The 27,522-nt window shown below is 41.2% G+C and overlaps 2 protein-coding genes across 2 annotated transcripts; both read right to left on the bottom strand.

Moving 5' to 3' along the window:
• LOC144541726 (uncharacterized) lies at window positions 1-744 on the bottom strand. The gene is made up of 3 exons (XM_078286433.1): window positions 682-744; window positions 202-571; window positions 1-107 (listed from the first exon to the last, which is right to left on the bottom strand). Exons 1-3 carry the CDS (start codon window positions 718-720, stop codon window positions 70-72), a joined length of 447 nt encoding a protein of 148 aa, XP_078142559.1. The 5' UTR covers window positions 721-744; the 3' UTR covers window positions 1-69.
• Window positions 745-6,353: 5,609 nt separating this feature from the next.
• LOC139925278 (transgelin-like) lies at window positions 6,354-11,939 on the bottom strand. The gene is made up of 5 exons (XM_071916575.2): window positions 11,784-11,939; window positions 7,783-7,969; window positions 7,499-7,670; window positions 7,171-7,273; window positions 6,354-7,067 (listed from the first exon to the last, which is right to left on the bottom strand). Exons 2-5 carry the CDS (start codon window positions 7,960-7,962, stop codon window positions 6,914-6,916), a joined length of 609 nt encoding a protein of 202 aa, XP_071772676.1. The 5' UTR covers window positions 7,963-7,969; window positions 11,784-11,939; the 3' UTR covers window positions 6,354-6,913.
• Window positions 11,940-27,522: the final 15,583 nt, after the last annotated feature.

Raw genomic sequence — 27,522 nt, 5'->3', positions numbered from 1 at the left:
GTGGGATTTCAGTCCCTCTGTTTCCTCGGCTGCTTTCCTCAGTGTTTGGAACAGCCGACAGAAGAAGCCTCAGACTCTGTTCTTCTTCTTCTTGGCCTTTTTGATCTCTGAAAAATAAAAGAGGACAATCAATGCCTCTCTTCATCTTGATGGAAGTAGACATGAGCTACAGTGTGAGCGGACCTGATAAAGAACTCCTACCTGATGTGGTGTCAGAGGATTGTTTCACCTCCTCCTTCTCCTCAGTGCCAACCAGGCTGCTGGTCAAGCCTTCCTGGACTGGAGTAATGGCAGGAGCTTCAGTAGGGATGTTCAGAGGAACGACAGGAGCTTCAGTAGGGATGTTCAGAGGAACCAGAGGAGCTTCAGTAGGGAGGCTCACAGGAACCACAGGAGCTTCAGTAGGGAGGATCAGAGGAACCAGAGCAGCTGAACCAACAGCAGAGTCCATTTCTGGGCTTGATGTTGTGTCCTCTTCCAGGCCGGGCTCTTCGCTCAAATCTCCATCAAGGGGGGTGGAGTTCACGGCTCCATCCACTACAGCTGGCTGGGTGGAATTATCTAGTTCCACCTAAAGAGGGAGAGAAGCCATTTGAATTTTAGAAAATATATATTTTTTATTTTTTACTATACAGTATCTTATCCAGCTACTCGATCATACATCTGCACAGGTCTTCTTACCTCTTTGGTGGTCAGCACTTGTTTCTGTGGCTCGAACATCACACAGATTTCCCCCACTGTGACGTCAACGATCCTGGTCAGCAGCTCTGGCTCAAAGCGCTTCAGCTTCCAGCAGGACGTCTGGAGTGTACTTCTCTCTGACCTTGTTCTGGATAGAAAGGACCTTCTCACCCCGGATGGAGCGGGAGAAGGCGGCCTGGCGGTCCGTGGAGGTCAGAGAGGCGGAGAGCTTATCCTCAATGGCCTTCATGAGTCCGACGGCCAGGTCGCTGAGCTGCAGCGGGGGTACGGACGAGAGGATTGCCGGATTAATCCAGAAGCCATAACCACCATTTTCATGCTGATGTTCACCTCCCACATCTGAAACAAGAAATGGGATGCACCATTAAGATGTGACATATTTACAGGATCAATCTAGTGTTATGTGATAATTTACTCCAAACTGAGTCTTTTCATGATCTTGGTCTTACCAGCGTGAGGAGAGGCTGGACACTCTCGAGATCAAACCTCCACTTTCAAATGGAAAGAAAACAGAAGGTTTATCTTAACTGTTGCTCTATTTTCTTCTCATTAGTAACAGACTAGCTTAAAGGAATAGTTCACCCAAAAATGAAAATTCAGTCATTATCTACTCACCCCCATGCCAGTAGAAAATCGGGTAAAGTTTGTTAGTCCATACAACAGATGGACAGACAGAGTTAAAAAAATAATGGAAAATAACCATAAAATGGCTCCATGCAGCTCTCACAGCATAATCCAAGTCTCTTGAAGCCAAAAGATCCCAAAGTGACTTGAAAAGACCAACATTTACACCATTATTTAGCTGAAATCGCCACTCTAGCTATTATTTCAAAATACGTCACGTGTGCGCGCACCCCGGCCTCGATAGGTAAGACTTGCTCGAATTACCAGAAACAAGACTTCCGGTTTGGCCGTTTAGCCTTCCAAATAAAAGCGCAAGATTTTAAAATAGAAATACTGTTTAAAAGCAATTACTTTATATTTAATTGTCAAATTCAATAAGTGAGCACCCATATTAATGTTTGATGTCATAATAATGAAAAGGGTTAGTGCCATTTTTAACTATAAACGCTGCATGTATTACACTGTGCAGAATCCATACAGAACAGAGACATCAAGTGGACATCAAACATTAAACTGATTTTCTACTGTGTGTGAGTAGATAATGACTGAATTTTTTTTAATTTTTGGGTGAACTATTCCTTTAACATTAGCAGAGTTGATGATAGATTGAGTGGTGGACTGTCTCACCGCTCCCTGAGAGATTTCTTGCCCTGCTCCACCAGCCAGTCAGTCAGGTCCTCAGCTGTCAGCTCAGATGGGACCTGCTTTTGTTGCTGAAGCCTCAAAAACTGCACCATACAAGACAATAGAAAACATCAGATGTTCTCATGTATAATCATAGGAGACACTTTACCAGAATTTGTCAGGTGTTTTATTTTGTGCGGGCCTGAAACAAAAGTGGTTCTTACTTGTACTTCATTTCCACCCCCAGCAGAGCTGTACAGTCTCTCTTTTTGAAATTAAAGAATAAAATCAATCAATTATTAATTTATTTACTGATTATATTATATATTTCTGTATTTATTTATGTAATTATTTATTTTACTGACACATATTTATTTAATTATGACAAATATGGTCCTCCACAGGTACATGGTATGTGGGACATATTGTCATGGTGACGTCACGTTCAAACACAAACAACTTCAACTCAAGAGCAATACATGATAGAAACTTCATGCTCACACCACATAGATTTTGGAGCAACTTGCTGCATAAATTTCCATATTAATGGGAAAAACAGATTTTCTTGAAACTACTGTAATTAATGATCTCATTAGCATCACTGGTTATGTTTAATAAATCATGGCGATTTTGGCAGCAGATTAGGCAGCTTAAGTGCCTCTTGTTTAAAACTCTTATTTATCCAGGAACTTGCTTCCAGCCATGCCTTGCTTCACACTAACAGTTACAGTTGGACTCATTCACACCTGGGATCTGGCACAGTCTTCCTCTGTAGCCACTGAGCCGCTCCACTGGGGGAGCTGGGAGTTAAGTGCCTTGCTCAAGAGCGCGATGGCAGTTGTTGAGGGAAGAGAGAGTGTTTCTTACTCACTTTCCCCAAGCGCATTTTCCCAGACGCTCTGGAGATTTGAACTGGCATCCTTCCAGTCACAAAGCCACCTCTCTAACCTCGAGGCTATCGTCACCTCTGTTTTGCCCCTGTAAGGCAGCAAAGTGCATTCCATTGCAGTGAAGCCAGTGATGTGTCGGTGTTTCCACACTTAGGATCCTGGCAGAATAAAAAAATAGATCTTGTGTCAAAAAGGCTGGGCACTACTGCTCTCCTGCAAATTAGCTGTAGAAATGTTAATAAGATATAGGATTACAGAAGAATCATGCAATCAATCAATCAATCATTCAATAACTCATTCATGAATTAATCATTCATCATTTGCACGTCACTACTCTGTAACAAACAATAGCACATAAGATTGCAAAGTCATGTCGTAATTTAGGTAGGCTGAAGGTTGTTCGGTCAATTAGTCAATAAGAGATAAACTAAAAGTCATCGATGCATTAATTATTGTTGACACATGCATCATACCACAGCATGTTAATGACAAGGTAAGAATATTGTAGACAGGTCTTAGCTATTTATCACCCTATTTGTTAACTTTTGTCTGATTTCTTTGTCTGTTCAGAGATTAAAAAAAACAACAATAAAATAAAATATATATATATATATGAAATACCCCAAGTTTATTCACAGAGGTTTACAAAAATATTTGCCTGTTTTACAGGTACACTGCAAATGTTTGAGAAGACACTGAGATTAATTTATAGCATTCTTTCACCATTTATTATTATTTCAGCAAATATTATTGTTATATTAGACTGGTAAAGCTTTCCACAATCCATCATGGTTCCATGGTCCACTGTAATAATGATGAATGATTTTTTTTTTTTTATATATATAAATAAAATGTCAGTCTGCATGTTTCAAAACAGACTGACAAAGTGCTTCATGACAATTAAACAATAACAATTTAAAGCCAGTGTAAACAATAAAAAAGGTCAGACATGAATTAAAAACAGATACAATCTGTCTAGAAAAATGTGTTTTAAAAAGCATTTGTTTATTTATATATATTACAATTTCTATTTGATTTTGTTTGACTTGGTCTGACATGCCGAGTTCATGGGACCTTTCTGTTATATGTTAGTAAAAAGGAAACAGATTTAAGTATAACACTGTGTGTATGCAATTCATTGTCCCTCTAGGGACACAAAAGCTGGCACACTATTTTAATGAACCCTTTAAATAAGCCTGGCCAGATGTTGCTTTGGAGGTGCTGAATAACTTGAGACGGAAAGAGCTTGCATGTGCCAGACCACATCAGTCTACTAGTGTTGAAATAAATATTATGGTTGAAATAATAAAGACTTTTTCCAAAATTAATTATCTGGTCTACAACTTAGATAATGGCCACCGCTATTCATCCAGATTTAACAGTTAAGATAAATCTCTCCATATAGTCCCGCACTATTGAATGCAACTTCATCATCATTTGTCTTTTTTATGGGTTCATTATAAACACCAAATCATCCAATCCCAATAAACAAGCTGGCAGGCACTTCCCAATGTGTTGATGAAATGCTAACTGTAATGGTAGTACAATGGGCAGGAGATAGTACTGTAGCAGTGTGGCTGTACAGCAATCAAGCACATGAGAGATGCAGTTCTCCAGTGAATAAAGCTTTTATTGTGAAAACAATAGAACAGAAACTACTCATGAAAGAAGCAGGCTGCAGTCCAGTTAACTAGGCAAACCAACAAGAAACATAGTTAGGAGTTAGAGCTTGTTTGTCAGTCCAGACCAAAACAGTAGATAGACAGCAATTCAACTATTCAATATCCATGAGTTTTTTCTCCTGTCATCTCCAGCCACACACTGGGGGAAGCAGCCTTGTCTACTGAGTGACAGGCTTGAGTACAGGGAAAGGCAACCATGTGCTGTGGAGGGCCAAGAGTCTGCCGGTTTCCGTTCCAACCAAACACTACAGCAGCAGCTGATTTCACTGATTAGCACAACTTCAACCAGAGAGGAGGAACTAATCAGTGAAATCAGCTGCTGTAGTGTTTGGTTGGAGTGAAAACCTGCAGACTCTGCCCCCCCCTGCTCTAGAGTCGAGTGGCTCCAGGTGTGTGTGGCCTGTAGTGCTGCTGGCAGGCACCGGATGGAGCCAACGGGTGGGAACATAGCAGCCCTCTGTCACCAGGCCCTTCATCCCCTCACATGTTCACTGCATTGGTCTGTTGTTTTTTTGTGCTCAGGCTATTTGAATTCTTGTGGTTTATCCTAATAGAAAACAACCTTCTATAATAATATGACATAGTCCTAACCATTTTTTTTTCCACACTTCCAACTGTATGGTTAAATCCACATTATGTATGTAAAATCACCTGTTTGGAAACCGTGATTGTGCCTTGAAATTGCATTAGTGCATTGTTTTTTTTCAATCAGGTGCTTTGTAAATGAATGGGACAAATGATCTATAGACTGTCAGCTATTGATTCCCACATTTTTTTGCTTTTAAGTTTGAATGTGTTAGAAAATCACATTGTTGTCACATTGTCTCTCGCACAAGCTTTGCACAAGCTGTCAGCTGACAGTCTGCACTTTGGCATCATATATATCCTGTGATCAGAAATACAAGTTTCATAAAGTTGCAACCGAAACAACAAATTTAGACCACTGTGTTAATACTGTTGCTATAGACTATACATGCTGTTTCCTAGTAACAGACTATGAATGAGGGGGAAGAGGAAAAGGAAGTCCCTCTATTTGCCCTCCCTCTACAATGATAAGTCCTTTTTTGGAAATGCTCTCTGATTTCCTAAGTCCTCTGTTGTGTCTTGACCTATACTCTTCTATCTGACATGAACTCCCTGTCAGCCTTAATCTCCTTTGCTCGATTCCTTTGGAGCATTTCTCTGAAACAGTACCTCTTTCGCCCGCTGTTGCTTTATAATCCCTTTCTCTCTCCCCAAACATAACTCTCCTTCTCCTTTTTATATCTTCTCCTTCCTGCTTTTCTTCTCCGTCTCCGGCCTTTTTCTGAGTTACCTCATGCTGAACAGCTTAGTTGGCGCTCAAGCAAAAACACAGTATAAACAAAAACCTGGCAGAGGAAGAGGGTGATAGTCCTCCATTGAATCCCCCTTGTTTCTCTTGTTCCATCCAGCCAGGCAAAGGAAATCCAGCCAAGGCAATATCCCCTCCCTTCATCATTCCCTCCTGCCGTTCTCTCTCTCCTCCCACCCTCGGGCAAATTCCCAATTTTTCTTTTGGTTCAGCCTTTCCTTATCACGTCTCCTTATCTCCTCTAGTGTGGAGTAAGGCTCCAGCAAAATGGCCCAATGCTGAAGGGAGAGAGACTTGTCATGTTGAAACTTATTGTTATATGCTTGCCATCAGGTTGCCATGTTACTTCATATCTTTTATTGTAAACCTGGTACAACCTATTGAGAAACAGACCACAGCCACAGACTGCATTCCATACTTGTACTATCAGTAGATTTTGGTAAGTCTGCAGTACTATCCTCGCACATTCATCTATTTTTGTTGTGAAGAACAAGAGGCTTCTTTAAAATTCAATTGAACTTTATTTCAGAATCATCATCAACATCAACATCATCATCCTCATCATCATCATCATCATCATCATCATATATGATGTATAAAAATATTAAGCTCTAGAAAAATGGTCCAACATCTTGATTAGAGATTAGGTGACTGGGAGCGTCTAACTGCAGCTGCTAAAACACATTCTACTGTAGAAGCATCACTGATGTACAATACATGTAGTTATTACCCGAAAGAGAAGGTAGTTTAAAAGCAGGATCTAAATGGAGATGGTGATGACTGCTCTAATTGTTTGACATGTACTGTTAAACGTTTGTAAGCCGATCTCAGAACCTTAGTCTTTGGTCATTATTCATGTATATGTGAAATGTGTGTTGTAGTTTTTATATGTACTGTTCTCCTTGGTCCCTATTTTGGTCCAGTTTAGTCTCGAAAACAGCTAGGTCGCATCTCTCCTCCAAGCTAATACACAGCGGTTCTCCATCCTCTGTGACTGGCCTATCAGAGGGGAGAAGGAGGAGTGTCTCAGGTTCGGGACGCGGCGGTGCCGGTCGGGCTCAGGGGTTGTTGTTGATGATCTGCCTGGGTCGCCCGTAGCCTGTCATGCCGGCCTGAGACGCTCCTCTATTTGTACCCATTTGCAGGCCGATGACACTTTTACCCTCGTTCAGCTGCTCCTCTGAGAAGTCTCTCTTGTTCTCTTGCGACTTCCTGCACACACACGCACACAAACACATCTCAGTCCAAAATGTCATTCTTCAACATTGGAATGAAGTCCTCTTTTGTTTCCACAGAGAGAACAGCTCAAACTCACTTATGGAACCAGCTGGCGTCTCCTTGGTAATACCCATCATTCTTCGTGACGGCCAAACTCCCCAGAGCCATCAGGGTCCGCTGGACAGCAGCCAGGTCCTTCCCTTAAGACACGTATCAATCTCACATTAACAGAGCACACGCCCAACGACAGGGCAGGGAGAGTGACTTTCTCTCTCCGCCACTGACTACAGCTTGGTATCAGGCCAATGTAACCAGTTATTTCCCCCCTAATATCGTGGTTAATCTGTGCTCGCTGAAAAAATATTAACGCTTCCCGAGACTGACAGCGTAATTGCACAGATGGGGTTGTCTGCTGCGTGTCTTACCTTCATAGAGGTCGACTGTCTGGAACATGTCGGTTTTGGTGATTCCATACTTTTCCGCGGCGTTGAGGAACAGGGAGATTTGCTCCATCTGCTTGAACACCATGGGGGAGGTCTTGATGCTCTTGATGGGCTTGTTTGCACCACACAGGCTGTTGATGAGCTGACCCAGCACCTGGAGACGGAGAGGAGAAGCAGTCTCAGCAGCTAGAGCAGCAGATCCCAGAGATCCCAGAGATTACAATACAGTACATAGACAATTACACTTATGCAAAGCCAGCACTCACACATCCGTCCTTGAGCCAGTTCTGGAAGCCCGTCTTGCCTGGCTCAGGCTGCCCCACAGCGGGGCCGCACTGGGCGATGATCCACTCAATCAGCTTTTCCTCCAGTTCCGGGTCGTATTTTTTATCAATCTTGCTTTGTACCTCTCGGCTCAGACCATAGGCGGGACCTTTGTTTGCCATGCTGATCCTGTTGGGAGGGAAAGTTAGCGTTAGATACGCAAGTGACTTAGCAAACTTTAATCTTTGGCTCTGTTACCATTGTATCCCGATCGGTGCCGTGATTTAACATGGATATTTAATAGGTGTGACAACATTCACAGTCAAGTCCCTGCCCGGCCCACACCCACAATATTGGCCTGCAGTCAGGACAAATAGGAATTTAATCACCATCTTCTGACGTGTGTATATGTGTATGTGTGTGTGTGTGTGTGTGTGTGTGTGTGTGTAGCCAACAAGCTCTTCGTTAATTAAAATGATGACATGCCGATATGCAGATTCTTTCATAACCACAAACAATACAGAGTGAAGGTCTGTCTTCCTAAGAATCCTGAGCAGGTCAACACTATTATTTAACAGAGACATATTGCACCATGAAAATGAAAATGCTAACTATCTTCAGGGATTACAACCTGTTACTTTCTCAGGGTAATTGGGGCTGGCTGGCCTACATCTCTTATTAATATAGTAGGAACGTCCTGCCTGCCTCAGGAGTCCCACCCCTCTCTCTGCATCCTGTTTGCTCATACTGCTGTCACTTCCTTCCTCCCTCACAAAGGTTGCTATGGGTATACAGGACACAAGAGAGGACAACACACCGCGCACTGCGAGTTTCACAACTCGATTCTTAGTAGATTTCTCAATTTCTCAGGAAAGGGCAGATAGCATATGGAGATGTTTACAGCTGATAGCAAAATGCTCCCTCTCTTGCTTTTCCCCTTCAAGCATGTGCACAACACAAAAATCACCAGTGAGGTAACAGTAATGTTCAAATCAGTACTATATCAGTTATGTTACATATCTATGTGATGTATGTTACAGTACACAGTTACCGCAAGTATACAGTTACCGCAACATATACAATTATGTTCTAAAAGGGTGGAGATACTATATGCGTGTGTGTGTGTGTGTGTGTGTGTGCCTGTACATGTGTGTGTTTTATAGGCATGCATTTGGCATTGACAAATTTTGTGTAATCTATTGTAGGAAGCACATTGTGTCCCTTTAGGCGCAGAAAGACACACCTATCTCATCCCTTGCAAAACAAACGCTGTCAATATTACACAATGTGTTGATATTTTGACAAACCATCATTGTGTCTAACAGCTGCGTGCTGGAGCCATAACAGCCATAGATTGTGGCTTCTTGTCTGAGGTCGGGTACAGTTATTGCTGCGGTTATATGGGCATGTAGAGGAGAGTCTTCAGCCTGTCCGCCAAGATTATCCCACAACAACCATTGTGAAATAAATACCAAACATCTGACCATTCCCAAATGTCTCTTTCTCAATCAGAGGATTTCCATCTGTGGTGACCCGGCACGCCCAGGGAACATCCACCCCAGACACACCAGGCGTATCTCTGCAGGGACGCGCTGCACTGGATGACGAGGGATATGAGGTCAGAGGGGTTAGTCTCTAAGATTAACCCTCGCCCTAACCTACTGAGATCTCTCTATACTGACTACACATGCAAACTGCTGATTAGTTACAAGATTAGGCCATGCCACTGTCACTCTGTGATTGAGAACACTAGTAGAATACAACACACGTAGAACACAAAGCATTAACATAGCAGGATAGACCCTGCAGGAGCAGAGTGTATGTTTATAGGTGTTTGTGTGTTTTGGGGGGGAGGTGTAGGCCTGTACACTTTTTGTGTGCCTGTACAAAATTTAACTAGATGCAGCCTAGTAGTTAGTGAGACTTAGTAATCAGAGGGTCACAGCTTCAACCCACCCACAATAACCCAGGTGTTCATCAACAACCGTGTGTTGCTGAACGTGTCCATGGCCAAGGCAATTTGAAGGTAATTTAGAAAAATAGAAAATAAGCATCAATAAAGGATTGATGCATTGCTCATCCATGCTTTGGCAGGGTGGTACAGTAATTAGCGGTTGACCACTCACTAGTATGTGAGTTTGCTTAGTAATAAATATTCAAACAAGAGTGACATCAAAATAGTTTGGTTAAGTGTTTTACCCTACATTTATATGTAGGGGGAAAATGTGGTTTATGAATAAATAGCATTTGCAAAAGTAATGTTTTGGCAAAGGCACAAAGAATGCTAATGACCAACAGAGCAACAGAACAAAGAACAAAGTATGACTTAACTGAAGGAGTCCTAATGTGTCGCAATAAGATTATTATGCTAGCTTCTCTGATGGGACATTAGCTCTGCGTCTTTACTTACTATGACGACTGAGTATGTATTTGTTCAGATAATCATTGCAGACCTAGTTAGCTTACTAGCTTCTGTAATGTGGCTCTGTCTGATTGCTGTTTATCTACCTATTGAACATTATAGGTCTAGCATTGCAACTTACAGTACCAGTATAACTTTTTACATTTAAATATCTCATAGTTTCATAGAAATTAGATACTTATTGTTGAGGTAATGCTTTCAGATCCATATCAACCATAATTTATTAAAATGACATAATCATTACCTTGGTTACTTAGTCATGTAATTATTTTCTTAACCTTTAATTACCCAGGAATCTATGCTGAGAGTACATGCTCTTTTCCATTGATTCTCTGCTTTACATTCACACAGTGACACACATTATCACCTGGGAGCTGCCCAGTGAAAACATCCTCCTCCTCCTGGCCACTGAGCTGCTCCACTGTGGCATTTGGCACTTACTCAGATGCACCTCGAGTCATTATTGTTGTGCCTGTTTTTTCACTTTCTACGCCCAAATTTTCACAGCCAATCATTGTATCAGTTACTTACAGTCACCAAGGGTTTCAAGCTGTTTCAAATTATTCTCTTGTTCTTGCAACAGTCAAGTAAAATGGATTCGCAAAAAGGCTACATGAAATTGTATCAGAAAAGGTCAGAAAAGCAATTCAATACCATCTCAAGTCATTATAATTTAAAGTGTGACTTATTTAGTCCAGTGAAGGGTTATTGAGTTCTTTCTCTAACCTGCACAATACCAGCCGCTACCAAGCCAGCCAGCTCTTTCAATGCTCTGTATGTTATCTTATCACAGAAGACAGTGAAAGCTGAATCATTCTTGCTCGTCAAACCCCGCCTAAAATCACAGACCTAGTCGCCTTAAGTGATCTCATAGTCTTTTCGAGACATTTTCTTGCACATAAACCTTTATCCTGACCTATAAATGTGCCAAAAGACGTCACAGAATCCCTCACACACACACACACACACACACACAGTTTTACTGTCACATGTTCCCCTGCAGCCTGGTGCATATAATGAATGAGGAAAAGCCATATATTAGGCAACACTGACTACCTGTTGATGCACTCCGTCTCCAATAAGAGATTTATTGTGGGCTGAACCTGCTAACACATGCCCTGAAACTGTGAGGCCTCGTGTTTTACTGTGAGCACATGAAAAGAGTGCAGAGAGCAGAGGCAGATAAGGAACAGGATTTGATAAAGCAGACGACTGGTGCGTTCAGGATCCATCCGATCTGTACGGAAACTAACTAAACTAAACTAAGAATTAACCAAGCAGCGAGAGTCTAAAGGTTTCATCAAGTTTATGGTCTGTGTCATAAGATGCAAGCAACAACCAAATGGTGTGTGTGTGAGAGAGAGAGAGAAAGGGTGGGGTGTATGATACTGTACATATGCTTCTTTTCCCTGTGTGTTTCCCCTGTAGAGAATTACCCACATGCTACAGAACAGAAACAAAGCAACCCTTTGAATACCAATGAAAAACCAGAAAATTGAGATTGATGCTGAATGTTGCCAAGAGGTTCACTCTTACAAAAGAGAGCAGAGAGACATACTGAGAAGCGTTGCATTTACTTACAGTATTTGGTTGAGGGCAGTAGCTGTTGAGGTGAACGCAGGTGGCTTTGGGCTTAGACTCTTCTTCCTTACAACACCGAGCGGAGTGCACTCTACAGGAGTGCCAACGTAAATATAGCAAACACCCTTGTCTGAAATGACTTCACCACATTCAGCAGAAAGAGGGAGCAAGAGAAATACGCCTTCAGTCCTCTTATTTCACTCTATGACCCACCCCCTTTTTCTCTTTCTCTTTTTTCCCCACTCAAATTGTAATGCCTTATTTAGGAGAAGGACGGGGAGAAAAAGAGGGCATGTGACCAAAGGGTTTGGTGTGGTCACTGAAAGGAATTCTCCAAATTTCTCCCTCTACCACTAAGAACAGACAGGATTAGGAAGTGAAGGAGGCGGAGTGATAAACTCCTAGAGAACAGTGTCGTTTGGGGGAGTACAGGAAGGGAGTGACAGTAATTAGAGAGCAGTGAAGCACGTGTCGAAGATTACTTATTGCCTCTATTCAAATTGGTGAAGTTTGTGGTTTCTGAAATATCTCTGAAACTGAAAGAGACACCAAGCAGCTGTGGAATGTGAATCCCCCCCCTCCACTGTCTGTAGCTGTGCAGCAAGACAAAATGAAAAGGGAAGAGGGAGAGGAGGAGAGGAACAGGTCATGACACATCATGGCACTTAAAAGCTGTCAGGGAAAATGTAAATTCTGAGAACTGACTGAATTTTTCTTTTTTTTTTTTGTCCTCCTGCTCTGTTTCAATACAAAAGATACACATCCAAACACTTTCTATGACAACACAGGAAGACACACCCTCCAAGGCATTTCAACCATGTCAACAGGAGTAGGCCGGGACCTGCGAGTTTAAACATTGACATCAGACGTGATAACATTGTGAGGAGTTGGCAACGTGTGAAGTCATCATCTGAGCCCATGGGTCGTTTAAATGTAGGCGTTGAGCAACGCTGGGTCATATCTGCCTGTCAATCTCCTCGTTCTTGTCAGTTGTGCTTTATGTCAGCACTCTCTGTTGATTTTCAACTACAGGACGCCAAACTGTGTGTCTGATCCTGTGACCCCCAGAGCTTGTACATGGTTAATAAATATCACAGCCTTAAAAAACAATGTTATTTTCTCTTTTCAGCACATAGAAGTTCAGGAGTTGTTAACCACCAACCTGAAAATCCGCTGCCACCACCGTTAAACATTCATCATTCAAGTTTTTTTTTTATATATATCTGGGACACAGAATGCAGTAATAATACCTGGATCTACTTTTCCTCGATTGTATAAGGCAGCATGAACTACTATAGAGGTGTGCGCACATAGGAAAGAAAATGTTCAACAGGAGTCAAATATCACTTTAAGAAGTAGGCCAAATTTCCCAGTACTGTGTGGATGTGCAGCACACAGCAGAGAGTGGTACGATTGTAGGAAAAAGATTAAAATAATTCTAACACATTTTTAAAAGCAATACTTCATTTTGGTACAGCATTATAGTCTTTTAAAACAGTTCCTTTGGTATGACTCCATGGATTGTAAACACACAACATTCATATTCATTACAAGTGTACCAAACCTTTTTCCAGACAGTCTTCATCCAGAATGGAAACAGGAAAAATGAACTCTTAAATCATTAGTTTCCACACACACACATGGCCATATTTTACTTCAGGCCTACAACTGATTTTTGATCCTCTTGATCATATGACCATTTATACTTTAAAAAAAGGTGTATTGTTACAAATAGGGGTGTCTGCAACATGCCATAGCCAGTGAAACCCCAGCAGAGTGAGCGACAGGGGGGGTGTGGGGAGGTGGAGGAATGTCCCATTAGATGAGAGATAAGTGGTGTGTGTGGGAACATGGGAAACATTATCCAGCAAACCTGTACCTATGTGGTGGAAATACACACAGACGGGAAATTCCACAAGTAGATGAGCGCTGAGTAAGGAGAAAGATAGTAAACAGCTTTTTTTACACTGAGATTTAACATCCGTCCTGAACACAGATGTGACATGATGTGTCTCACTCTAATGGTTTCATTCTCTCAGCCTTTCCTGTGAGTATTTCATTAGCAATCTCAGGGATCAAAGTCTGCAATATCATAACCAACATTATTCAAAAATCGTCCAAATTGAAGCACTTTGACGAAGACCAGTTCTTGGTCGATACGCGTTAGTCGCTGTTAATATGTAGCCACTATAATGAAGGCTTTTACTTTTACATTTTGTACACGCAGACGGAGTGCCGTGGTTTTGCTTTAGGGAATTGATTCCTTTTAGTTCCTCATATGTACAGTACCTTATGTGACTGGCAAGGAATATCCCTAGTATATTTTTATCTTCCAAAATGGTTCAAGAAAACGACACCTTAAATACTGCTTAAGTAAAACAAATACATAATATAGAGAATATCTAAACATATGTGAATGTATGATATATAGCTAACTAACTACAACATGTGATGAATGAAATCTAAACTATAGTGTTCACTCTATAGCTCAGTTATCTATTTCTGATAAGACACACACTGTTCTCTCTGTTCTCTGAGACTTAATGAAGTTACTGTGATAGCGCTGGGATAATTTGTTTCCATGTGACTGAAATTCATTCATTCACTGGGATAGTAGAGCCAGCCACAGCATCCAGCAGAGTTAAGGAGTCTCTCAAAGTGCCTGACGTACTTCCTTCATTTCAGCCAAAGCCTCTGAAAGCTCCATTTAACCCCAAGTACCACTCAGCCCCCTGTGAGTCACTGCAGGCTGCTGCCGCACTACAGCAGCATCTGGTGGCTCAGAGGGGCCCAGCTGAGGGGAGAGCCACTCACTGCTATCTGGATAGTTTGTTCCTCTGTGGTGTATTTTTAACCCTAAACAGATAAAACCAAGGCATGCAGAGTTTTAAGGTGAGATTACAATTCCCATATGTTTTTGCCAAAGGGAAAGACAACTCATTTTCAGATCCATATGTTATATTCATCGTTCTAGAGAGTAAATGTAAGTAAACAAGAACAATCTAAACCTGTGTGTCCACCAGGAGCCTGTCTTTGCAGCGCCGGCTTCTATTTCCTGTTTTCGATGGAAAGGACACACTGTTGGGTGTTCCTGACCTGCTGAGAGCTGCTAATTGAAAAAGATGCCTGGTGGACACACGGCCCACCAGTGACTGAAGGCATGGACTTGAAACTGTGATGTCATCAGCATGTCAAACTGAGCACCTCAGTGGGGTTTTCAGAGAAAATGGGTATAGGCTTTCAGACTCAGAACTGATGCTATTATCATATAAAACTCATTTGGGTATAAAAACCCAAGAATCAAGACAAATCAGTTGACTTTGAGAGAGTTATAAATGTTTAATATACACTGGACTGTTGGCCATGAGAATAACATCTAAATTCTGAAAACGAGTGGTACTTTAATGTGGCATCATTCAATGTGACACAACACAGCAAATTAGCAGTAATGATTAGATAAAATAGATAAGATTATAATAGGTTAGATGCTCTAGATCATAATGTAATTTGCTGCATAAAATCATGTGAAAATGTGATTTGTACAGCAGGGGGAATCTGGCTTATCCATCAACTTAAAATGACAGTCTGACATTCCCATTACTACACATTCATTATTTTATAGGATAAAGATGTAAAGCTTGACCTACTGTATTATTTAATTGTCTCTATTATCTATAAACAATAACAAAAAAAACCCTGTTTAATCCAAATCTAAGTCTATGGATGCCTGAAGGAACCAAGCAGGATAGGACAGGATTGTTCCTACAAGGCATCCAAACAACTTCTCTGTGAGGTAAGTGTGTATATCTTTTGTCAGAGGACACATTTTATTAAATAAAAAAAATAAATAAATAGCAATATTATTTAATTATTTTAGAGTTGTTTTGAAAGGTTAGTCAAGTTTACAAATGTATTGATCTTTTATTTTCTATGTATGAACTGTTCAATCAGACTTTCAGATATTTCTATACACACACATTATCTCAGCTGAGAATTATTTACACATAATTTAAAAGTTAGTTCAGGCACCTTTATGATTTGATTCATAAAGGTGATTGATTGATTGATTGGCTGCATTTTGAAAAAAAAAAATTTGATAACAGTCACTGAAGAAAGGAAAGAATTGACAACAAATATCTATCTTCATCTGTGAGTGTGAAATGTGGATAGGTCATGGTGCACATTTGCAGATTTGTTCTTCATGCTCTGTACAAATGCCCTTGAAGCTGGGAGAATCCAGTCACTGTGAATATCCTTGTATTTATTAAATTCTTGGTAGCAAGCTGAGGATGCTTGTTATCCTCTTTCCCTGTATTTATTGTATTGCTATGTCAATGGCATGTGACTGAATTCCTGATCATATTTGCATCGCTCTGCACTGGTTTGTATTATTAAGGCCATCTTGAAAATAACCAAGCTTGTGTAGTTGGTCTTAAAAGACAGGATTGTATAGGTCTTTCAGGTGCAATTTTCATTACATTTCATGCATACAGCCCAAGGTCAGAAGTAGTGAACTGGGAGGTATGATGATGAGATATGTGGATGAATAAAGAAGTTTGGATTAAGACATTAGGTGGTCCAGCGGTGGTTGATCCTTTGGGACATAAGTTATGAAGTGAAGACACAGCAGGTAAGATCATTTTAAATTCCTCATTTATTCACAACCTGCTTTCCAATTTCAATCTGTAAATCTATGGCAGGCAGGCGGCCATTTCATTCAATTATTTGCACTTTTTTCTCCTCTTGTACAAGTGTAAGAGAAATAACAGCAACACGCAATAGCAGTTTTACCCCCCAGTAAAGTAGTTATTGTGAGAGTGGTGAGGTGACTAATGAGGAGCATTTCTACACATCCATCAGCCCCTCTGTCTCCTCAAACTAGACTTTCCAAAACCTTGGAAATGTCCTTGAATAGATAACCATGTTAGCTCAGCCTCAGCCTGCATGTGCCAGATTCCAGGAGATCCCTCTCTGCAGAAACTGTGCCAGTCTGAATAACCAGTCCAACTTCCCCTTTTCTGTTTACACACACACACACACACACACACACACACACGTTATTGATCATGCAAACCGATTATTACCAACTGTAGAGAAATCCATTCATTCACTACCCATTTTGCCTCCTTCTGTACTAAAACAAGAGCTGTAGTGTGTGATCTGTTCCTCTTGGCGGCGCTGTGTCTCAGTGTGACGAGCATCTTCAACCCTGAAAGAAGCTCCAGGTAGACAATTCACTCTGCTGAGGAACTGAACGAATTCTCTCTAAACTGTAATGCACTAGTGGCCTCATATACATTATATATCAAAGTGTCCAAATCAATCTTTTCCCCTCCATCTCTGCTCTCTAACAATATGAGACGGAGATCTGCTGTGCCAAAAATAAATGGGACTGGGTCAACGTTGAAGTATCAGTGGCACCAGTGGATCTGTTGCTGTGCAATGGACAGCTCCAAAGTAGAGATGTTACAGGTTATTCCCTAAGAGCATTAATGTGTTCAATTATACTCAGTCTATTACTTTTGCTTTTTACCCCAAAAATAGGGAATTGTATCCTCTCTCGTCTTCAAAAATCAGTCTTTCACCAGAAATATCTCATGTGACATACCGTGCTTTAGGGATACTTTGCAATAGGTCACATTTTAAGATTATGGGGTTTATGTATGTTACGTGTTAGAGTTAAGGTTATGGAAGAGTTAGGTGCCAAGGCTCAGGGAAAAGGGATTCTGAATATGGATGCATTGCAGGCGCTCAAAAATTGTGTGTGTGTGTGTGTGTGTGTGTGTGCGTCTGCGTCTGCGTCTGCGTGTGCGTATGAGATATACAAACCTCTCTCTAGAAGCACAGTAATATTTGCAGTGGACTGCGTGTGATGGACGTAGCTCAGTCTAGAAAAGGGGCGGGACAAGCCTCTGACCTGCCATGTCCTCTGCTATTCTGCTGCTTGAGTTGTTTGCACACAACTGATGGTTGACAGCAAAATGCTGTCAGGTGCAATTAGGAAATAAGATTAGCCTTGCACTTAATTTATGTGACCTCTGTTTATTGATCTGGGAGGCAGATGTGCATAGGTGGGGGATGGGTGTGTGGAGAGAGGCTAAAAGATTAAGAGAGGAAAATCGTCAGCCACGGATCCATGGGCAGGACTGTGTATGGATGATATGGGTCTTTGCAAAAGATGAGGACCATAGGGATCATTACTGTTGGATAGGAGCTGAGCCCATCCTAATTTCATCTCATCAGACAAAATAAAATGTGGGACATTAGCGCATTGCATCCGTCTCTCCACTGTTCCGCTCTGTCCTTGTGATTGTAATCCAGCGTGGCACTGGCACACGTGAAAAAAACAAAAATACCCCAGATGCGTCTTAAATCAAGCATGGTGGAGAGGGACGAGACAACAAGGGTTTGCTTTCAGGCTTTTTTTCTTTTGTGGGGGGCTTTTTCCAGGTGAGCGCTTTTAAGGGTTTACAATCAAGAATCAGTCGATCAAGGCTTTGTGTAGAAGTCTCGCTAGATGACTTGGAGAGTGGTTGCAGCAGGAGTTGTACGCTGCCAGTCCATGTTATCTCTGGCCATAGGGAGCTGACCTATTAACAGAACGCTTTAAACCTGCCAGTGGCTCTTTCCTCTGGCTCTAAATCACGACGTTGGGAGATCGGACACCTGGAGCGGAGAGCAGACAGATAGAGGATCCCGGGTCTGTAAGAGATACCAGAATCATGTAATTACAACAAGGTGATAACATACACAAGCGTTACTTCCAGATCTGTTAAACTGCTTATATATACTATACTCTACTAAAATTATTCCATATCATTATACCCACATTCAAAAGAGTTCCTGGGTGTCATCTGATAAAAGAATGCGCAGCCATGCAGGTTTGGAAAAATAGAATCAGCATTAGTGGCGTGTTCAGATCATCAACCTTTTGTAATCACTGAGTAATGAAGGAGTGTTGTGTTGTTCCATGCTAGGAGGCTGCACACAAACACAGTCAGAAGTGTACACTCGGACTGAATTTATTGCTGTAATGGCTAATTTGTGCTCCCACTCGAGGATTAGGTGTTCTTAAGCAGGATCTTTAAAGATATGGGGGGGCACGGTTGTGTGTGTGTGTGTGTGTGTGTGTGTGTGTGTGTGTGTGTGTGTGTGCGTGCGTGCGTGTGTGTGTCAACTTACCAACAGCAGGATTTAAACTGCCCAAATCTTGTTTAGTTTGGGCTTTCAAGCTGAAAATACAATATCTATAGTTGCTGAAAAGATGTTTCATTGGGTTTGTTTTTGCAACCGACCTCTTTTAGAACACACTGTGCTCAAAAATGGACCAAATTAGGAATATCAATTTGAGAACAGAAGAAAACAGTGCCTCCGCTCATCCTAGTTATGCCCATATCATGAAACTGTGCTGTACCAATGAATATATTGATCTCAATGTGTTTTTCCCATTTCTCAATAATAACCAAAGTGATAGTGTTAGGGCTGGATTTCAGCTGAATGTATTGCATAGTTGGATGGGGGGCTATTGCGGGCATTTTTTGAGATATTCCCCCGAATCTGTCTGATACAGCACAAACTCCTGAAGCTGATTAAATCCAATAAGACACCAGAACAGTCATTGATTGGCCCTAGAGGGCTGGATGCAAATGAGGTAGCTGCTCCAAATAATATCACTGGCAGCTAGTTTCAGGACATCATCAGGCGAGAGAGGAGCGAGGTGTTAAGCCATCAGTCAGGGTTATAGGAGGAGGTAATGACGGCTGGTGAGCAGTTGGGAGAAGAAGCTTCAGTTTTTTGGCAGCTTTCTGCTTGAAGTAGGCGACAGAGAGAGAGAAGAGTGGTGAGAGAGAGAAGAGAAGAATAGGGGTGAAAGGGAGTTTAGGAGAGAGGAGCGGGTGGAAAATACTTGCTTTAGCAGCTGTGACAGATAAAAATAAGGAGGAAAGGAGAGTCATTGGATTCACTCGATTTCCTTCAGACAAGTAAGGGGCAGGTGAGAGCGGGAGCAGGTCTAGAGGAAAGAGGACAGAGAAGGTCAGAGGAAGGTGGGAGGGCAGAACGAAATGTGGAGGTGGCAGAATCAGTGGAAAGAGAAATGAGTGAGTCAGGTGGAGGAGGAGGAGAGGACCAGATGGAGAAAGAGAGGGAGGAAGGGCAGAGAGAGAGAGCAGATTGTGCCAAGTAGAGATAACATGAGGGGAGACCAAGTCACAGGAGAATGGAGAAGGACATACATTGATGGTCTGAGACATTAAGAGGGGAAACAGAGAGGAGCCAGCTCTAGAGAAGAATAGATCAACTCCAATTTCATCTTTGTGAGTGAGTGGAGAAGCAGAGAGGGAAAGATCCGAGGAACACAGGAGAGAAATAACAGAATGGGTGTCCTCCGAGGGCGATCTCATCACCGGGATAACAATAAAGGACAACAATGTGAATCGGCCGGGGAGAGAAGGGCACAGAGCACATCAAAATTTGATTTAGAGGCGAGTGTGAATGCCTGGGAACGGATAGTCAATGCCAATAAACCTGCTAACACCGATTCAGCCTCGCTAGGCGAAGTGATTCTCCTTCTAGAGTAGATCCTTTCATTGTAGGGTCAAAAAATGACTCAGTGACTCGAGGAGGAAGGTGAGTCCACTGAACTCTTGAGTCCCTGCAGTCATGAAGCTCAAGATCACTGCTTATAAAAGGGTCTACGTGTCAGATGTTACAAAATGGGACATAAGGGCTTTGAAAAAAATACTGCTCCACCTGCCAGGCCTTTACACTAAAAGACTGACACAAAGAGGGGAACAGTGTAGCCACAGAAAGCACACTACCACCAAAGAACCCATTTGATGTGAATGTTAAAACTGACACCGGCACAGTTTATGAGAAAATGGTTTCCCAGTGATCACGCTCCTCAGTGTGGGCCGCTGGCTCCGAGACAAGCTACCAAAAACAAATGTCAGATTTGGTTGCTCAGTATGAAGAAACCATCTCTTGAGTTAAACTGAGACAGGCAAGGTGCCACTGCAGATGTGGGACAAGTACCTTGGTACCTATGGATTTCCTCTACAGATCTATTTGGACAAAGCTCATTTAGTTCAGCAATTGATCACAGAACTAAAATAGGTCAGGAAGTCCCATACAGACTATGTAACCCTGACCTCATTTTTAAACCTAACCCTAACCATTAACCCTAACCCAGACATTCAATATCTATAGACTATTCTTCACACTATTGTGAGTATCACCTGAAACCCTGTATACTTTTTCGTGACACATTATAGTCACTTGATAGCAAATTGGGTATCAGCATTAGACTATCCAAATAAGGTGTGACCTATGACTGATACTGAAGAGCACCAAGCCACACCAGGTGGATAAAACTTTCACAGATGAGGGAAGCTAAGGTGAGCAGTGGTGAGAGTTTTTAGTAAAAGAGAGTAGCAGATGGGATGAGTATTCAGGGAGTATTGCTCAAATCAGAGAGCACCAGAGGAAGCTGAGCGTCATTCCTGACAGATCTGCTCTGGATACTGGACCCCAGGTATAATAACAGCACACAGAAAAGGGATTTGTGTAGAAGGAATCAGGGAGTGGAGCTGCCAGAGACAGGCTGTGTTAGTTCAGTTTTATTGATTTTATTTGAGTAAATATATGGTGGTTTGTGTGTAATTGTACTGGATAGTTCAATATTTATATGATTCTCTGACTATGGAGATTTGTGGTGCTGCATTGAAGTCAGTGTTTTGTCTGATATTATTATCCTTGGACACCTTCAGTGCCGCAGTAGTTTTGTGGTGTAATGTCACTGCGTACATACACTTTGATGATGTTCTGATGATGGTTACACTCACCAGGATTACACTTTACTTCTAATTAGTGAACACATTTAAAACATTATAGTATCTGTTAAATATTTGTAAAATATTCTACTCTATTGATGTTCAGGTTTTGTCTCCTAGGTCATTCATACTTTCTCATAGCTGACGACTAGGGTTAATGAATTCCCTAATCCACTCCAGTGGAAATTATCTGAGCTGAAGCCAGCATATGGCTCATCTGTTGGGATGAACCAGCCTGCCCATCCATATTCTATTAGGCAGCAGACACTCGCCTGTTTTAAAATAGATAGCTCGCAATGCAAGTTGGAATGTGTCGTGTTTTGTTTTTTTTTGTCAAGGGCCATCTCGTTAAATTTGTTTTATTCATTTGTTCTATTTCTAATTCTTCTCTGGCATGCTAGCCTCCCAATCATGTTTAACTTTCTTCCCTCTATTTCAGATTCATAAACATACAATGCCCCTAACCATTCCTGTGAGTGCACACTGGGGTAAACAGCCAATTTGCATGCTTTAATGCATGACTAAGCAGGTAATGTGAACTTTTAAATTGTAGTTATGCTTTTGTTCTATACGTCTGTGCATGCAAATGCGGCGGTATGTGGGCATTGAGTCACATCAAAATGATCATCTGTAGATATAGAAACACCTGCATGAATCTTACTGTAGGCAGTCATGACAGCCAAAGCTGAAACATACAGCTGTGCAGAATCCCAATGAGGATGAAAAATAGGCTTGGGAACAAATACAAATATTGTCATAAAGCTGTTTAGCTGAAGATCCTAGTCCAAGATAAGATGTTGTGTTGAGAGAGAGAGACCATGAGAAAGAAAGAGAAAGAGAAAGAGAAAGAGAAAGAGAAAGATATACTTTAACAACTTCAGCTCCCAAGTCCCCCACTTCAAAGAGCTTGATCATCATTAAAAATTGAGAACTGTACTAGGAGAAGCAAACACAGCAGATCTGGCTGCAGTTTGTTGCAACTTATCACAACCTGAGGAACGGTGAGTGACCAATGAACACACACACATACACATACACACACACACACACACACACACACACACGCACGCACACATGCACACACACACATAGAGTTAAACTGATACACAGGGCAGGGAATATAATATAACATTAATATTTATCTTGATGCTTTGGCCACATTGTTTCATGCCAATAAAGCACAGTGAAATTGAAAAAAGAAAAGAAAATTGAAATTGAGAGAGGGAGTAAGAGATTTGCTGTACCAATACTTTCATTTAGTCTTAGCCAAACTCTCTGGAGCTTGTTTGCATGTATTGAAACAGTTATATGAATTGTTTCTTTTTTAAGTAAAATTAAAATGTATGGTAACACTTTATATTGTCCATATTTCAGTGAATCAATCTGTGTATTAACCACTAGAAAAGTGTTAAGTGCAGTTAAGTGCTCAATAACATGCTGTAAAAACCTAATGAAAGTCTCCCTAAGCACCAAGTGTACAAATCTAATGTAAATTGTGTGTATAAGTACTGAAAAAAGATTTCCATTAGGGAAATGCCAACATTTCCCACTGTTCTCTTTACATGACGTTATGTTGTGACTCAGAACTATACAGCTAAAATGACAGATCACCCATTGTATAATGACAATTACACAATGTGTAGTTTCAACCAAGCAATCTGAATATGTAAAGCATGACTGCACTGGAATGGGTTGCCATGCTAACTCTTGTGGTAACCAAAGAACTAAATAGAAAGCAATCTATTTTTTTGCTTTCTCCTCTTTTTATTCTTGTACATTACATTGTAGAAATGCAATACACACACATAGGTAACCTTTTATAAAAGCCACAATATTTAATACGGCTTTCTTTATTGTGATTATGTGTACGACAGTAATGCCAGTAGTACTCATACCTACTGCATTATCATCATACACATAATCACAGTAAGTAAAAGTAAGTGAAAATAATGCAAAAGCAATATGTGAGGTGGAACTCCTCTAAGTAATAAGCCACTGTATGCCATTGCTAGTTGGTATTTTCTTAGTCATTGTACAGGTAAGATGCAGGTAAGAAGATGCATCCTGTCATTTCTTCCATGTTATGCCATCAGCCATAGTTCCTATTAGTAGGCTATTATAGGCTATTAAGCCATTTGTATCTGGTAGTTAACACTGCATAATACACCTACAGTTTCTGCTCTATTATCCCTTTTTTACACCATACCGTTATTCATTTTAATCATTTATGATGACAGTTGTAGTTTCTCATTACCAGGTATTTAGTGTGAGTACCTGGTAGTTAGCCCATATCTTCTACATTGTAAAATAAAACGCATCCGAGCATGTTTGTAACTTTTACTGTGAATGAAAGTGAACCTGAACGTATTGTGTAGGTTGACATGCTGGTGCGGAGCGGCGGTGGTAGAGATGGTGCAGTGCTGTCTCCGCCGGCTGCCGCTGCTGTCCTTCACTACAGTAGTCTCTGCGGTGCTTAACATCATTACTGTCCTCCTGTCACCACAGCAACCAGCCTGGCTACATCCTCAGCAATGCTTTTGTTTAGGCATTTATTGACTCTCTGTGTGTGTGTGTGTGTGTGTGTGTGTGTGTGTGTGTGTGTGTGTGTGTGTGTGAGAGAGAGAGGGGGGGGGGGATGCTTGTTGTTTAGAATGTATATCACACACAGCAGAGTCAATCACTGCGATCCACATATCAATAAGGACACAGCGTGGCCTTTAAGTGAATGAATAACCCCAAATTCATTACTCTACATCCTATCAGGCATCAACTTTATTACACACCTCTCCATCACCCTTGTCCCCCTCCTCTATTCTCACTCTGCTTCCAGTGTCCCCCCCAGGATTTAGCCACATGCCGCCTCTACTGACTGAAGGTTTAATAACAGTAAAAGGTTCACCACCCCCCCACACCTTTCTCCTCTCTCCCCCCAAGTAACCTCGCTTATTACTGAAATCATCAGGTTTGAGATCACTGCTGCTCTCATAACTTAAAGTACCTTCCTACCTGTCCAGCCAGATAAACCATAGTATGAGTATCATCATTAGATTTTTCAAAGATCTTGTGAAATATAAAGCTCTGCTGAGATTCATATGAAGAATTCACTCCAAGAGGAGGGAAGTTGTCCGTGTAAATTAGCATTACAGTAAGAGTTACAGTGAAAAGTCCATGCAGAGTTTGATGATAAATTCACTCTGGTCAGGAGTTTTATTCTGTCATATCATGGAACTGAACTGGTTAAATATCTATAATTTATCAGCTGGAACTCCAGAGTACACTAATGCAACCTACCCTCTCAGAGATGTATCGTTTCTCAGTATTGAATAATAGATGTTTAACCAGGTTTTGAATCTGTGCAGCTAAAAGCACTGCATTGTATCCCTGCAATACACATGCATTGTGTACTGCATGAAAAGCTGTGTTTCATGTTAAATGCACACACTGTTGTGTAAAGAGAGTGCGTCATGACCAGTGAAAGTGAGAGAATCAAGTACATACAGTATTTTTTTTCCACTACTGATCTACCAGTGAGTTAAAGTGACAGTAATCCTAAGCAGCAGACATATGGAAAGCTACTTGTTTTGATCCCACTTTCCGGACAGCTGGCTGGCCTGAGGGTCTCTCCATCAGACTGTAGCAGACTAATGCCTAACTTCACTCCTGCTGGACTGGCCAGGCCTTCTCTTCATCGATAAGACCCAACACCTTTGGTTGGGTGCCCGTCCGTTCTGCACCACAGGTTGGGAACTGACTCTCTGGTGGGGACACAAGCCGTAACGTAAGCCTCCATCAAAGCCAACCACATAAAAGGAAAAATCAAAGCACCGGGGTTGAGATTTACGCTTTTTGTCAATGTTTGGGTTTGATCCAAGCCAGAGCCAGCTTGAAGTGTTTTGGGACGGATGGGGAAATATTCTTCTGTTTGTGTGATCTGTGCACACAGTGGATTATGGGACCAAGGCAAGTAGTAGGCTACTAGTAGTAGTAGTACCAGTAGTAGCAGTAGTGTTAGTAGTAGTAATAGCAGCAGCAGCAGTAGTAGTAGTAGCAATAGTAGTAGTTAGCAGTGTTAGTAGTAGAAGTAGCAGCATCAGTAGTAGTAGTAGCAGTAGTAGTAGAAGTGTTAGTAGTAGAAGAAGCAGCAGTAGTAGTATTTCTTTAGTATGTGTCTGGTATTAAACTACACCTAGTGATATAGTAATCTCACATTTGAACGATTTACATAATGAAAAAAAAGGTGAAATGCCAGCAGCGCACAGTCAGTAACACTGGATTTACGTTCATGTTTGTTAAACACTGTACAGCAGAAATGATGTCAGTTTTTGCATAATAATTTATTCATGTTTTTTTTTTTTGTTTGTTTGTTTTTTCACATAGATATTATTATTGCTGCAATTCTGGAGCCTTTCAGGTATTCACTCCCCATATTCCCACAACGGGGTGCTATGTTCATATCTCATATATCATTTTTCATCTTAATGCATGCTGAGTATTACATTTCACAGGAGCAGGATGCAAATAAATAAAACAGTCTCTTTTTTAAGTTACATGTCATAATCTATCCATTCTATTAATGCTTCAGTAACATGCCTTTTTCAAAGTCCATAGGGGGAAAAACACTTTTTGGAACATATAGTCTCCATTAGAGGACGAAGGCTTAACAAAGAGCACATTAATAATACATATTGTTAAAGCTGGCAATCTATGATTAATCTTCATCACCACCCAAATCCCCATTCCCCCTCCATGTAAAACCCACCTATACCGCATAGGGAAAAGGCTAAGTGTAATTATTACATTTCATCTATGTACAGTAACTTTGAAATATGGCACCAAATTTTCTTGTGAAGAAAAAAGCTTGTGGTTGTACATGAAAATATTTGTGAATATAGTACTCTTTCCTGTTTAATGGAAAAAAGGAAAATCTATAAGGAATTCCATTCATCCTTTTAGACGGCGATCACACTGACAAGCCAAAGTGGAAACACTAGCATACATTTCTTAAATGTTTTCAATGGATTCAGAGTAAACAGCATGCCTTGCAGGCATTGGGAGCATTGTGGTGTGTAACATACTGTTTGAAGGTGAACCTTTTGACTGTGTTTTCTGTGGTAGCATAGCAACAATCGCTTGGTTGCCAAATTGCTAGCGAGTGCTCCGGGGCAATGTGCATTTTCAAAGTCTCCAGTCTGATCGCCGCCTAATGCAGCAAATAATATGTGGAATAGTGAAAATTTTTAGGGAAAGCCTGGCACTGGGACAGCAAATCAGTGTTCCAGTTTATGCTGATGTATAGCTTTAGTGCTGTCTTTACTTTTTAGCTGTTTAAGTTTCTTAGAGGGTGATTAAAAAAAGGTGCTTGTCCCTTGTTTGCCCTCTGAGTAAATTTACCTGCAGAATATGAACAAACAATCGGAAATAAGGTTTTCATTCCCTCAGCAGCTCAAATTAGCTTAGCATTCCATTTTCTGACTCAAGTCAGACGTAGGCTTATTTTCCCACACACACATGCGCATGCATGCACACGCTTAAGCTCTTGCATATGCACACATACTTGGAAAATGAGGGGATTATTTTTGACCTACAGCAAAGGCAAATGATGAAAGACTTCAGATACTTCAACCTCAGAGCTAGCCTTACAGTATTTCAATATTATTCATAATTACTCAATTTTATCTCTGTGTTTTATATCTGTTGTGTTCTCTTTGAAGGCACCTAGTGTCACCTAGGCAGAGCAGAACTCCCCATCAAGTTTTGTTACAGCAACACAGTTGCCTCTTTAGGAAGTTTATTCTTGTCTCTTGAAGTGTCAAAAACACTAATTTGTGAGTTGATGCTTCATCATGACTACAGAGTGTCTCTATGCTCCTGAATAATGTTGCAGTGGTGAGTTTAGGTTCGTGCCCTAA

Source organism: Centroberyx gerrardi, chromosome 11 (genome assembly GCF_048128805.1).
Source record: "Centroberyx gerrardi isolate f3 chromosome 11, fCenGer3.hap1.cur.20231027, whole genome shotgun sequence".
In the NCBI taxonomy this organism is placed as follows: Eukaryota; Metazoa; Chordata; class Actinopteri; order Beryciformes; family Berycidae; genus Centroberyx; species Centroberyx gerrardi.
The sequence above is the reverse complement of the archived record's forward strand: the minus strand, read 5'-3'. Positions and strand labels throughout refer to the sequence as shown.